Below are 13,070 nucleotides of genomic sequence, written 5' to 3'. Positions count from 1 at the left end.
ATACTGCTGAGGGGAGCAGCGGGCATGGTGCCATGTGGGACCCTCACTGGTGGCCGGGTATCGAACCGGCACTGCAGAGGCTGCGGGCAGCATTGCAGCCCAGTGCTCAACCGCTGCACCACCAGGGGGGGCCCTGTTTAATCTTTTTTAATGACTAACAACTGTTCAAAAACCGTCACATTTTAGTATTTAATTTCATCTTATATGTACTTCAACCAAGAAGAGCTGTATAACACTTCATAGCTCATAATACTATCACTGTGAAACAACTACATTAGATTTGCTAATTCTAGTTTGGAAGAAAAAAAGAAAAATCGTGTTAAGTCCATAACTGGAGAGAATAGTGGCCAAACTGTACAATCTGATATAGGTTTTATCTTTACTTGAAACAAAACAGATGTTAACAGCCCCTAAACCCAACTGAGGTTTTTAATAACAAGCATGTATAGTTATCTACAAAGCCAATTTATAAGTAAGTTCAGTTTCTCTTTTGATTTTTGATTACTGATGTTGTTCCAAGGATTCCTTGTCTCCATCTCTGTATCACTAATGAGATACAACACCTGCCAGTCACCATGGGCAAATGCTTCCTGAGCTCTGAAAGCTAGTTCACAAATAAATGGTTATTTTAGGTAACAAGGTGGCCTGGATATTGCCAGTGAAGGTCAAACCAACTCTATTATTAAAATATGAAAACTTAGCCCATTAAGTGAAAATCACTAAGAGCATAAAATCAAAGATTGCATTTATATTGAAAATTATTAAACTTAAATCTATTATATATTGTCCCCTATGTTTAATAATTCTAAGAAGATCAGTGAGTATACATAAGGGTTCGAGAAGAATCCTGCAGGAATGAATGACTGATCTTATCCTCTTTAGGTATATAGAATTCTTAACTTAAATTTAAAAAATGCAAAGAATGTACTAAGTAGAAACCCAGTAAGTCTTGTATTGCTTCTCATCACTAAAGAATTATTCACTTAATAATTCATCAAGTATCAGCTGTGTGCTTACTATGTGTGAAATATGATTCTGGACAGAAAAAAAATAAAGTAAGCAAGACAAATAAAACCATCTGATTTTTATAATCTCTTTGGGGAAGATAGGTAATAATTTTGGGAATAATTAAGTGAAACAATTTTTGATTCAAAGGTCTACAGATAACTATAGAAGATGCAAAGAAAGAGTAAGAATGGGTCCCAGCTATCAAAGAATCTTTAATAAGGGAGATGACACACAAGTAGAAAAATTATACTAAAGGTTTAGTCAACTTTCATCCATTTAGCTTTGGTAAAACTCATACTTTCACACACTATACAGTGAAACCCCTAAGCTATCAGTAGATCTGATCCATAAGCTTCTGGAATTACTACCCAATAATATTGCCTATTCACTAAAAGTTCATCTATTTCTATATGAAAGTGCACCCATTTCACTACAGAAGTCTCCTCTATAACAATGTAATTCTATACTTTATTACATTTCATCCTTGTAGCAAAAATTTTTGCTAAAGGGAAAATAAGGTGTGGATACTAATAAGATATTGGGACTAAAACCTAATTCATTTGGGACAAAACCAAAAATTAATAGACATGCTGAATATGGCAAAAATATACATATTTATCAGAACTATGCTGTAGCTACATGGTTACAAAGAAATAAAATCAAAATCAAGTAACAAAATAATCAAGATAGACAAAATTATAAGAATTTTGTCTAAAATTATTAGGATTGGACACCAATTTTAATATTTAACATATAAAATCTATTGATAAAAGATGGGTCAAGCTAAGATCAAACTATACCTTGGATATCAAATAAAGAATTTGAACTTTATTCCATAAGCAACTGGGAGTACTAAAGATTGTTATTTTACATTTCTGCATCTTTTAAACAGATAATAACAAGCAGTTGTATTTTAGGAAGATTAATAAGTGGTTCTGTGCAGGAAAGACTGGGGCAAGAATAAGGCAACCAGGGCCTCTCTTGGTGGTGCAGCGGTTGAGCACTGGGCTGAGAGGATGCCCGCAGCCTCTGCAGCGCCGGTTTGTTCCCCGGTCGCTAGCGAGGGTCCCACAAAAAAAAAAAAAAAAAAGAAAAAAGAAAGAAAGAAAAAGGCAACCAGAGGTTGGTGTAATGGATTAAGCAATAGTCAAGGCCTGAGATAATAGTAAGGCAGTGGGTAAAGCAGAACTGAAAGGCAGCCAACAAAATCTGACTTAGACATGGGTGAAACTGACTAAGGTTATTTAGTTGAGAAGAGAGAAGAGGTAATGAGGAAAATGCAGCCTAACTTCGGAGATGTTCTTGTTAAAGACATAGATCCTAGTCATGAGGAAACACTAAGTGAATCCCAATTGAGGAACAGTCTATAAAATAAGTGAACCGTAATCCCTGAAAGTACTAACATCAAGTAAGTCAAGGCAAGGCTGAGGAACCGTGACTACAGAAGAAAGACTAAAGAGATTGGGCAACTAAATGCAACAAGTAATTCTGGACAACATCCACATTTCTGGGACACCGGCAAACCTGAATGGCATCCGAGGAATAATCGATAGTAATAATATGTCAATATTATTTGTTATTATAGAATAACATTACAGAAATAATATCATGTTATATTAATTAAATAATGCATTAACATCGATTTCTTGCCTTGGACAGTTTACTGTGGTTATGAAAAAACTGTTCTATAGCAAAACTAAAGCACTTGGAACTATGGGGCTTCAGATCAGCAACTTATTTTCAAATGGTTCAGAAAAAATGTTCTTTGTACTTCCTACTTTATACTTATGATTGTTTTACATAAAAAATTATACTCAGAGATACTAATTCTGCCATATGAGAACAGCTCAATGTCAAGGAATTTAAGGACAAACATTTAAAATCATTGTGATTTTCACGCTCAGTGAAATAAGGCGGAAAGAAAAAGAAAAATACTGGATGGTCTCACTCGTAGCAGGAATCTAGAAAACTTAAATAAGGGACCAGGAAAAAGAATAACTATAAGAAAGAAAATATCAAAATCAACAAACAACTATGAACCAGAGACACTCTATGGGGGGTGGGGGGGCAGGGAAAGGAGGGGTTGGGGTCAAAATAAGGGGGTTGTAATTGTATGGGGAATATAAAAAATAAAATTTAAATAAAATGTGGGAAAAAAATCATTGTGATTTTTTTCCATAATATTTCATTTTCTTCCCTTAATCCCAGCCCCATAAAGCCAGTAGGGAAAAGCAAGAACATCCAGGAAGTTAGAATGTTTAAATTTCCCCCCACATTTCCTATTTTCTTCCAGAAGTTTCAAAAAATGAAGCACAAAAGACAAAGGAAAGATGATCTTCATATGGCAAACAAGAGACCAGCACTGCAAATCAACCAGAGTCCAAACTGGGTCAAGAAGAAAATAAGCAATTCTTTAGCAGGGGTAATGTATGAACTCCTTAAGTTCTGAAATCAGCCTCACAAATGAAATTCTGAATAAAAGTTTCAAATTTATGACCACATATAAAGTGCTAAAGTTTCCAGTAAAGCAAGTGAAAGAAGAGATCTGAAAATTTGTGACCTTGAAACAAAAACAGAACTTTTAAATACAAGGTCTTCAGAAAAGTGAACTGGAGTCCCAAATGTGGTAGCATGTGTGGTAATGAGATTGTGACATATATGGTAGTACAAGTGACTAAGTATAAAACCAAAAACTGCCATGCTAACTGTAGCTTATTTAGAGACTCCAGTCCTATAATTAATTCTATGAATTACCTGAAGCTGATATGGGGCAGTAGGAAAGAGAAATGAGGTTAGTGCCTTTAGTCCCAACTGCAATGGAATTGCTTTGGTTTAACAACCTGTTTGGTGCGAGAAAGTCTGCTGAAGAGGCCCCAGAGGACGGCTGTTTATGGTAAAATAAGTTTAAACAACAGAGAAATTAAAAAGATGTTCAAGAAAACAAAAAGGGAAAATGTCATGTCACAATATTTGTATGGCAGGTAACAACAATCAGAAAACTAGAGTAGAAGGGCAGGAAAGAAAACCAGCTTCTTATGTCTAATATTCCCTTAAACCTAGCCAAGAACTTCCATTTCATGGTCTTTTTTCCTTCATTCTTAGAAACTATACATGAGAAACTATCACAAAGTAGAGAAAGGCTTCAATCCACAATTCATCATGCATTTCAATACCTAGTGTTCTTATATGGGTTATCAATCACTGCCCCGTATTCCCAATTCACAGAACTACTGAAATTCAATGAAAGTGAAATACTGGTGCAGCTACCATGCAAGTCTGATTTTTCCCAACAAATTTCTTCAAAACAAAAGGTGCAGTTTTAAAATGTATGGGTCTACGAGCCTAGGTAATTCAAGATGGAACTGAAAGGATTAATTCCCCATACAGTAGACCATTAATTCCCATACAGTAGACTATTAATTCCCCAACAGCAGACACACATATACATATAACCATGCAAAAAGACATATATCAAAAATTAGTTCATGTAAAATGAAGTGGAAGAGCACACTTATAGAAGATATATTTGATATCGAGTCAAGAAAAGATGTAAGGCATAAAGATTGATAAATTTTAATGTTAAAAAGGAAAGTTTTCATTAAATAAAATATCATAAACAAAATTAAAAGAACTATTTCTCTGCTTCACAGAAAATAGTATTAAGGAATTATCAAAAATCATAAGGAACTCCTAAAAACAAATCCATACAAACAGCCAATCTGACTAATAATCAGGAAAATGAAAATAAAACCTCAATGATCCTGTTTCAAAAACAACATATTGCTAGAGATAAGAGATTGACAGTACCTTTTAATACCAGAAGGCAAGGAAATGGGAAAACTATAACTTTCATCTAGTAATGGGAGAGAGTAAAGCAGTATAAGCAATCTTGAAAGTATCTGGCAATCTCTAAAAATGTTCACTACTATCACTGCAAGGTATATTTCCTAACAAACCTCACACATATGCAAAGCAGGCATATACAAAGTGCTGCTACAGTACTATGTAACAGCTAAAAAGAGCTAAGACTCTAAATGTCCATAAATAGAGCAATGAACAAAGACGCTCTAGTAGGCGGAATATGTATAAACTATTAGATGAACAGTGAACATGAATGAACAAGGACCTGGGATAACTGAACAGGGATAGCTCAAACAAATAAACGGCAGAAAGCTTATCACAATATGACCACTTGATGTAAGATTTAAAAGCAAAAAATACAGACAGCCCTCACATTTGGATTCCAATCTGTTCCTAAAGATATCTTAGATTGTGAATTTTCAGGTAGCAGTCTATATATAGCATTAAAAAAATAGGAAAAATTAAATGCTCCTGGCTCACACAAAACACCAATTTCTCCCCTGCTTACAAAATAAATGTATTTTATGTAACTACAGAGTGGGGAACTCAAGGCTGATAATGTGAAATCTTTTGAAAAGCAAAAGTCATTTTAGAAGCATTAAAAAAAAAAGTAAAGTGAATGGCCACCTCATAATCATAATGGAAATACTTTTTAAAGTGATAAAACAAACAAAACAAAAAACCTAATTGTTCTCCTTAGATTATAACTTTTCTGCAGTCAACAGTGCCCTCTAGTGATGCAGAGTGAAAGTCAAATATCATCAGAAAGTCCACACTTTTTTTTGTTGTTGTTTTTTTTTTTAATAATTTTTTATAGAGGCATGTTTTTATTTATTTGTTTGTTTGTTTGTTTGTTTGTTTATACATGCACTGGGTACAGTCAGAAGCGCGGGAGGGTGAGAGAATTCACCAGAGCCAGAGTGGGGAGCAGAGCAGGCAGAAGGACCGAAGTACACTGCTGAGGGGAGCAGCGGGCGGCAGGAGAGGTCTGCGCGCCATGTGGGACCCTCCTCTGGTGGCCGGGGAGCAGCCGGGGATCGAACCTGCGTCGCAGAGGCCGCGGGCAGCTTCACAACCCAGCGCTCAACTGCTGCACCACCGGGGAGGCCCACTTTATTTCTCATTTTAGCATGTTTCAGTCAAGGCATCTAGTTTGGATTATACATCTCACCAAAAACAGAATAAACAGATTCAGGATGGCTTTTATTACCTACTGCATGTTAAGTCAGAAATTCTTTTAAAAGGCATTAAGTCAAGGACACCAATTCAAGGAAACAGTAGCTTTTAAATTCGATGAGAAACACATCACTAGAGTGAATTATATAGTCGCATAAAATTGCACAATTCAAGAAAGACCCTGCAGGCTTATTACCTTAGATTTATGAAGAGAGCGGGAGAGAATGAATAAAGTCTCACCATCTGTAAACAAGAAAACTTGCCAGAAAGAGAGTCAGACTAGTTTCATGGCATGCTGTATCAAACACACTGAAGATGTCCACTGAATCCAAAGCCTCACACACACTGCAGGCTCTGCCATTAGTACACCTGACTCGTCATCTTAAGAAAAAAGCTGACAAAAAGAGCACGTTGGTCACTAAGCACTTACTGAACTCAGGAAATTTTCCCAGAAAAGAAAGACTCACCCAGGGTGGTGCCATCCTGCCCCATGATGCACTTCATAGAGGTGACAATCTGCTCCACAACAGGTGGTGACAGTGACGTGGCATACACCGCGCTGTGGGAATGTGTCCGCAGATAGTCTATCAGTTCCTGGGGAGTTCAAGGAAGTGAGACATTAGAGGCAATGCTTAAATTCACTGGCAACTTCATGGCCTTCCTTCGAGCTGAAAGCAGACTCGTGCCCTCTTCAAAAGCACTGGAACAGGGACACTAATCTGAGACAGGTCAGCCAACACGGTCACAGCATACTGTCAGCAACAACTGGTAAGGACATGGTAACATAATTCTTACAACATGTAAGAGAAGCAGATTTTAAAGATAACCTCTAAATTTGGGGAACATGTCATTTAATGTCATAAAAAGCTCTACATGGCTGAATTATTCAAGTGTTTATACTGCTTTATAGACACAACTATTTACTTCTAAGTATTACAGAAAATGTCACCTGCATCTTACCCTATGGCCTTTAACACCTATCCCTGCACCTCCTGAATGACAGGATGCACCTCCTGATGTCTCTAACATCAATTTAAAGGTATTAAATATCTTTCAGTTATTTGTAAAATAAAATAAAAGTCGCAGAAAGTAAACAGAAATTCATTGGGTCTTTTATGAGAACACTAAAGTCATCTCACTGAATAAAGAAAAGTCGCGTATGCCAGTTATTATCAATTGTATATCCCTGTCCTGTGACGCCTCTGAACCTATGTGCCAGAACTACATGAGGAAATACAAAATGTAGCTATAAAGCAGTTTATCACTTCAAATACACCACAAATTATATAAAAATCACAAAAACATACCATACATATACTGTATATAAATGACCTCCCAGAATATTCATTTTCTATCCTTTGGTTCAGCAACAAATCTTACCAAAAAGCAATGAACTTTCAAACATGACCCTGATTCTATTAACAGAAATTTGAGAAATTAAGGACATTTTATGAGTACCTATAATATGCCATATATGTATACTACACACACACACACACACACACGCGCGCGCACGCGCGCGCACACACACACACACACAGGCATACAAGCACGCGCACACCTCCATCTCCCCCCGCCCCAATGTTGTGGAGCCTTTGTAAGTAACAGTTGTATTGAGTTAATTTACAAACCATCACATTCATTTTTTTTTTTTAAAGAATATAATTCAATGTTTTTTTGTACACTCATAGAGCTATGCAACTTTCATCACTATCTAATTTTAGGACATTTCATTACCCCCAAAAGAAATTTCATAAGCATTAGCAGTCACTTTCTACTATCCCAACCCCTTAAGCCCCCTTTCTGTCTCTTTGATTTGCTTATTCTGGATACACCATATAACAGAAATAAAAAATGTGATCTTTTTGTTGACAGATTTCTTTAACTTAATATGTTTTCAAGGTTCATCTATGTTGTAGCACAGACATACATTATTTTTTAAACTCTACTACAATCTTACTAACTAGGCATATTTACTTCTGTTTCAGAGGTAAGGAAATAGGGTTAAATGCTTTGCTCAAGATCTCGCAAAAGAGAAATATTTAAATCAAGGCCTCTGTCTTTACAGAACCAACATCTCCACCAAGTCATATGAGTTTTCCAAATGCCTCGGAATTCATTACGAAATTTATAAATTGAAAAATACAATGCTTGTGCTATGCCAAAGTTAGCAAAACAATCTTTTCTGTTCCTGTTTCTATACTCACCCAAGATGCTTTTCAATTCAAGGGCAGGGAAACTAGTCTACTCTGACCGGCTCCAGTGACACTACCACTACTTTTGAAACTGTGAGCACAACCCACACCTGCCAGAAGGCTGGCAAACAGGCAGTGCCACTGTGTGTTCTTTCATACAAGAGGGCATTCTGTATCTCAGACCAGTGTGCAGTTTAGGAAGACGCTCAAGTGAAAAAACAACAAACAATGGACAGAATCAGCTTTTAGTTCATCCGTTGCTCAACAGGCAGCTGAAGTGTGAAGTCCACTGACTCTGTGAGCTACTCCACATTCTAGTTCAGAACTCTATTTGCTAAATATGAATTACCAATTCCAGTAGCCAGTACTTATCCCTAGCCAATAATTCTCATTGTCAATTTACCTTCTTGCCCCCAATGTATCCTCCAGAAGCACCAAAGCTCTTGGTGAATGTTCCCATCATAACGTCCACATCCTCAGGATCCAGGCCAAAGTACTCCACCACACCTCGACCTGTAGGGCCCAGAGCCCCAATGCTGTGAGCTTCATCTAGATACAAGTAGGCCTTGTATTTCTTCTTAAGGGCAATCACTTCAGGAAGACGAACAATTGATCCCTCCATGCTAGCAAAACAGGGTAAAAACATACACTGAGTCTTTGTAATGCTCAAAATTAGAAGCTGCTTTATTCTTATTGCTTTTCAAAGTTTTTGCCTTTTAAATGGTCTTAACATCTCTGCTTGTGGTTTCAAACAGGCAAAGTTACATGATGCCACGTTACACAGATGTCTAGGGGAAAGGAGATTTGAATCTTTTAAAATAAGCACCAGAATATGACTGATCATAATTCACCAGACAAGGATTAAAGTTACAGTAGATTCTTATAAAGCTTGTAATTATAGTCAACATTAGACTTTGCATCACATTGCATATATAATTAAAATTACCAAAATATTTCTTCAGGTTAAATGGATTGTCATTTGTTTTGACATATTAGAAAATAAATTCCAATTCTTGCCCCTATGTATAAATTCCTTCTACAAAATGAAGAAAAGTAAAAGGCCTAAATAGGAGGATTTGGAGTCCCTATAGTATGATGGAGAATGAAAGCGGAATTCTGCTTCAGTGTTAATTCTGCTTCCAGGTATTTCACAAGTCAAAAACAATATTTCTTTAGTTTCCAAGAAAATAGTATTCTTCCTAGCTGAAGAATTTTGACTCCATGGGGCCAGATCACAAAAGCAAGAATAATAAACCAGCGTTACCTATATATTCCCTCCACAAGGATTAAAATTTTCTTCCAGGGCCTCCGTGTCCGAGGTTGACCATAAACAATGGCATCTTTCAATAACTTCTCTAAACTTTGCATATCTATAGCACACAAGAAAATAATTTCAGAACAAAGTACTTTAGTCTTTCCAATATTTATTCTAAAAATGAAAATACGCATTTCTTCTTCAAGAAGTGTGTTTCAGGGCCTCCCCTGGTGGCGCAGCGGTTGAGCACTGGGCTGTGAAGCTGCCCGCAGCTTCTGCAGTGCCAGTTCAATCCCGGCCGCTGGCGAGGGTCCTACATGGCGCGCAGACCTCTCCTGCCAGGCCCGCTGCTCCCCTCAGCAGTGTGTTTCGTCAGTCTGTCTATTCTGTTTCCTGCTCTGGCTCTGGTGAATTCTCTCACCCTCCTGCGCTTCTGACTGTACTCAGTGCTTGTATAAATAAATAAATAAATCTTAAAAAAAAAAAAAAAAAAAAAAAAAAGTGTTTTTCAGGGAAGAACATTAACTGGGTAGAAGAAGATAGTGTATCATGGGTGATCTACCACTACCTTGAACTGATACCTCATCTAAAATGTAACAAATGTTTAAAACCATAGAAAAAAAAATTAAGTACTACCATTAATGAAGAGAATCATGTAGTTGTTAAAGATAAATGATTTGACAACCACTGTTACTACCACTATAGAAGACTTTATACTTAAAAAATTTGCCCTCAAATAATGCCCTGGGGTTTACTGAACAGCAGTGGGGAACACCCTATCATAAAATCTGGTTTTCTATTCTTTATTGCTCATCACTGAATGAAGAGTTTACAAAGATATACGATTTGCTGTTTTCATAAATACGGACTTTGGTAGAAAAGAGAAGTAAGGTAATAAAAACATATCACAAACACAGTAGGGCAGTATGTGGGGTCAGCAGGAAACAAGTCAAAATGCACTCATTGTTTTTAGTTTCTTCTGTGTATGTATACATATATATACACTTATATATAAAAGAAGAGAAAAATAAATATTGATTCAAATTCTTAGATGAAAGGAAGTATCTTTAGTAGAATGCTTGATGATATTATCTACATACTTAATGGGAAAAAATTCATTCTTTCTCATACTACTCTCTCCAAGTGCCATGAAAATTAAAGGTTTAAATTAAAAATAGACCACAAAACTACCAGAAGAAAATGAGAATAACCTTATAATCTTAGAATGGAAAGGCATTATACAGAATCCAAAAGTCATGTGACAGGAAATTTGACAAAAATATTTTAATAAGTTCACAGAAGATACTACAAAGTTAAAAACAAATCTTAAAATATTGCAACATAAAAGAAATAATAATTAATATAAAGGGTTCTTAGTAAAAAAGAAAAAAAGCCTGAAAACGGCTAATTTACAAAGTAAAAAATACAAATACAGTAACTGTATATAAAGAGTTATTCAACACCTACCTAGTAATCAAAGAAATAAAAATAACTTCCTATTTACTTATTAGGAAAGACTTAACATAGGGTCTCCCTGGTGGCGTAAAGGGTTAAGCAACACACTATGAAACAGATCCCCCGCCGGCCAGGCAGCAACCCACATGGGGAGGTAGACCTCTCCTGTCTCCCCTGCCGCTCCCCTGAGCAATGTATTTTAGTCAGTCTGCCTGTTCTGTTCCCCACTCTGTCTCTGGTGAATCCTCTCACCCCACGCAACTCTGGGATATATCCCAGCTCTTGTATGCATAAATAAATCTTTAAAAAAAAAAAAAAGACAACATAATTCAAAATGGTCTATGTTGGCCAGTTACTAGAAATAGTTAGGTTGTTAGGCAAAAATTTGCACTATGCTTAAAGGCAATTTGGAAAACAAAACAAAACAAAAAAAATGTTTAGCTTTTAAACCAGGCATTCTGAGACTAATAGGAATTTATCCTAGGCACTATCAGACCACTGAGCAAAAATGAGTGAGGTAGTACTCTTTGTAGCTGAAAATTTTAGAAACCTCAGTGACCAAACTATTGGGTGGACTGATTTAGGGCACATCCAGTCATTAGCTCGCCACCCTGGCATTAAGGGGAGTAGAGTCCCACAAACTGCCAACAACATCCATCATGCATTGCAAAAAGAAAATAGCATATTACACAAGTATTTAATAAATCCATTTACATAAAACAAAATAGTTTGTTTCATTTTCAATGCAAAACATTTTAGATAAGACAAAGATAAAAGGGAGAAAATGACTGCCATTCACAAACCTTCCATCCAGAGGTATATACCTAACATTCTGGTGAATATTCTTCTAGACTTTTGTCTGCACATGTACACAATTTGGAGCAAGACTGGTAATCTTTGGTAGAAGTAAGGCAATCTTTCCTCCCTACATGTGAGTATTTCTAATCATAATAGTTACACATTTTTATTGTAAATGGCTATTTTAGTAATACACAAAGATATTCCCATTTAGAGAGAAAGTTTTGGCTTAGAACCAACTTTCTCTATCCTTCTATAACATCTGTTAACATACTTATTTTATCAGTTCACTGTATCATAACAGCTGGTTTATTCATTAACCAGCAAGAGATCCTTGCAATCAGAGATGCTGCTTTATTTATCTCATTACCTCTAGTGTTGTGGCAAGATACACCACAGACATTAAATGAAAAACTGACTTATCAACCAGGAAGATGTTAAAACTGAAAGTCAAATAAAAAGAGAATGTTATATATTCTACCAAAAGGCTTCTCCTCTATCTTTATTCTAATAGAGAAGACAGTTAACTCTTACAAGACTGAGCCATAATAATATTTAATATCTCAGCTTCATTTATATTTTCTATTATTAATGAAATTAATGTTACTACTGCTACTGACCCAAAGAATGTTTAATACTAAAGTAATGAATCCCACAACAAACTCACTATTGTGCTTGAAGACCCGAATGGTTGCTCCAGAGAGTCTGGCTCCCAGAACCAACGATGCATGATTCAGTTCATCACTCAGAATCAGGCAACCCTGCAAAATCACAAACATAGGGAGATAAGAAACTGAGGGGAAGGTTTAGTTACACAGATTACAAAATTCTAAAATCATCAATTATATCTTACTAAGGAAAGCTTGCACAAAACCCAAAGCTATCAATTTCAAGAAGAAAAAAAAATATATGTTTTATTTTTAATTCATTGGGGTAAAGTGTTTGGGGGAGAAGTTAAGGGACTTAACACCTATGGGAAAAAATGTATTTTTCATAATCTTTTTTTCCGTGACTTGGAATGCAGGCCTCCATTTGTACTGAAAATGCCTGAACAAGCTTTACTTTAACTTGTAAACATGAGTTTCTGCTAAGGCAACAAGAGAAAGCTTAAGTTCTTGGTTTCTATTTCTTCACCTTTCTTACTCTTCTATATCTCATGGAGCCTTCAGAAATCTGTACGATCTAAAATCAGAAGTAGGTTTTTCTCTGTCAACAACCACCTCAAAATGGTCAGTTAGATGAAAAACAGGAAATAAATGACAAGCTCTCATAAGAATATAAGAGGGCCTCCCTGGTGGCGCAAAGGGTTAAAGCACCGCACT

General features: G+C 36.2%; 1 protein-coding gene across 1 annotated transcript in view; it reads right to left on the bottom strand.

Annotated features, from left to right (window-relative positions):
- SPTLC2 (serine palmitoyltransferase long chain base subunit 2) overlaps positions 1 to 13,070 on the bottom strand; it is a 97,891-nt gene that overhangs the window by 36,464 nt on the left and 48,357 nt on the right. Inside the window, exons 6-9 of the mRNA XM_037503772.2 lie at positions 12,416 to 12,509; positions 9,505 to 9,610; positions 8,644 to 8,863; positions 6,513 to 6,639 (exon numbers count right to left, since the gene is read on the bottom strand). Coding sequence (XP_037359669.1) covers positions 6,513 to 6,639; positions 8,644 to 8,863; positions 9,505 to 9,610; positions 12,416 to 12,509 — 547 coding nt within the window. The remainder of the gene's footprint in view (positions 1 to 6,512; positions 6,640 to 8,643; positions 8,864 to 9,504; positions 9,611 to 12,415; positions 12,510 to 13,070) is intronic.

The sequence above is a fragment of the Talpa occidentalis genome, unplaced genomic scaffold (assembly GCF_014898055.3).
Source record: "Talpa occidentalis isolate TD23 unplaced genomic scaffold, MPIMG_talOcc4v2.1 talOcc4.11, whole genome shotgun sequence".
In the NCBI taxonomy this organism is placed as follows: Eukaryota; Metazoa; Chordata; class Mammalia; order Eulipotyphla; family Talpidae; genus Talpa; species Talpa occidentalis.
This window is presented reverse-complemented; position numbering and strand designations above follow the sequence as displayed.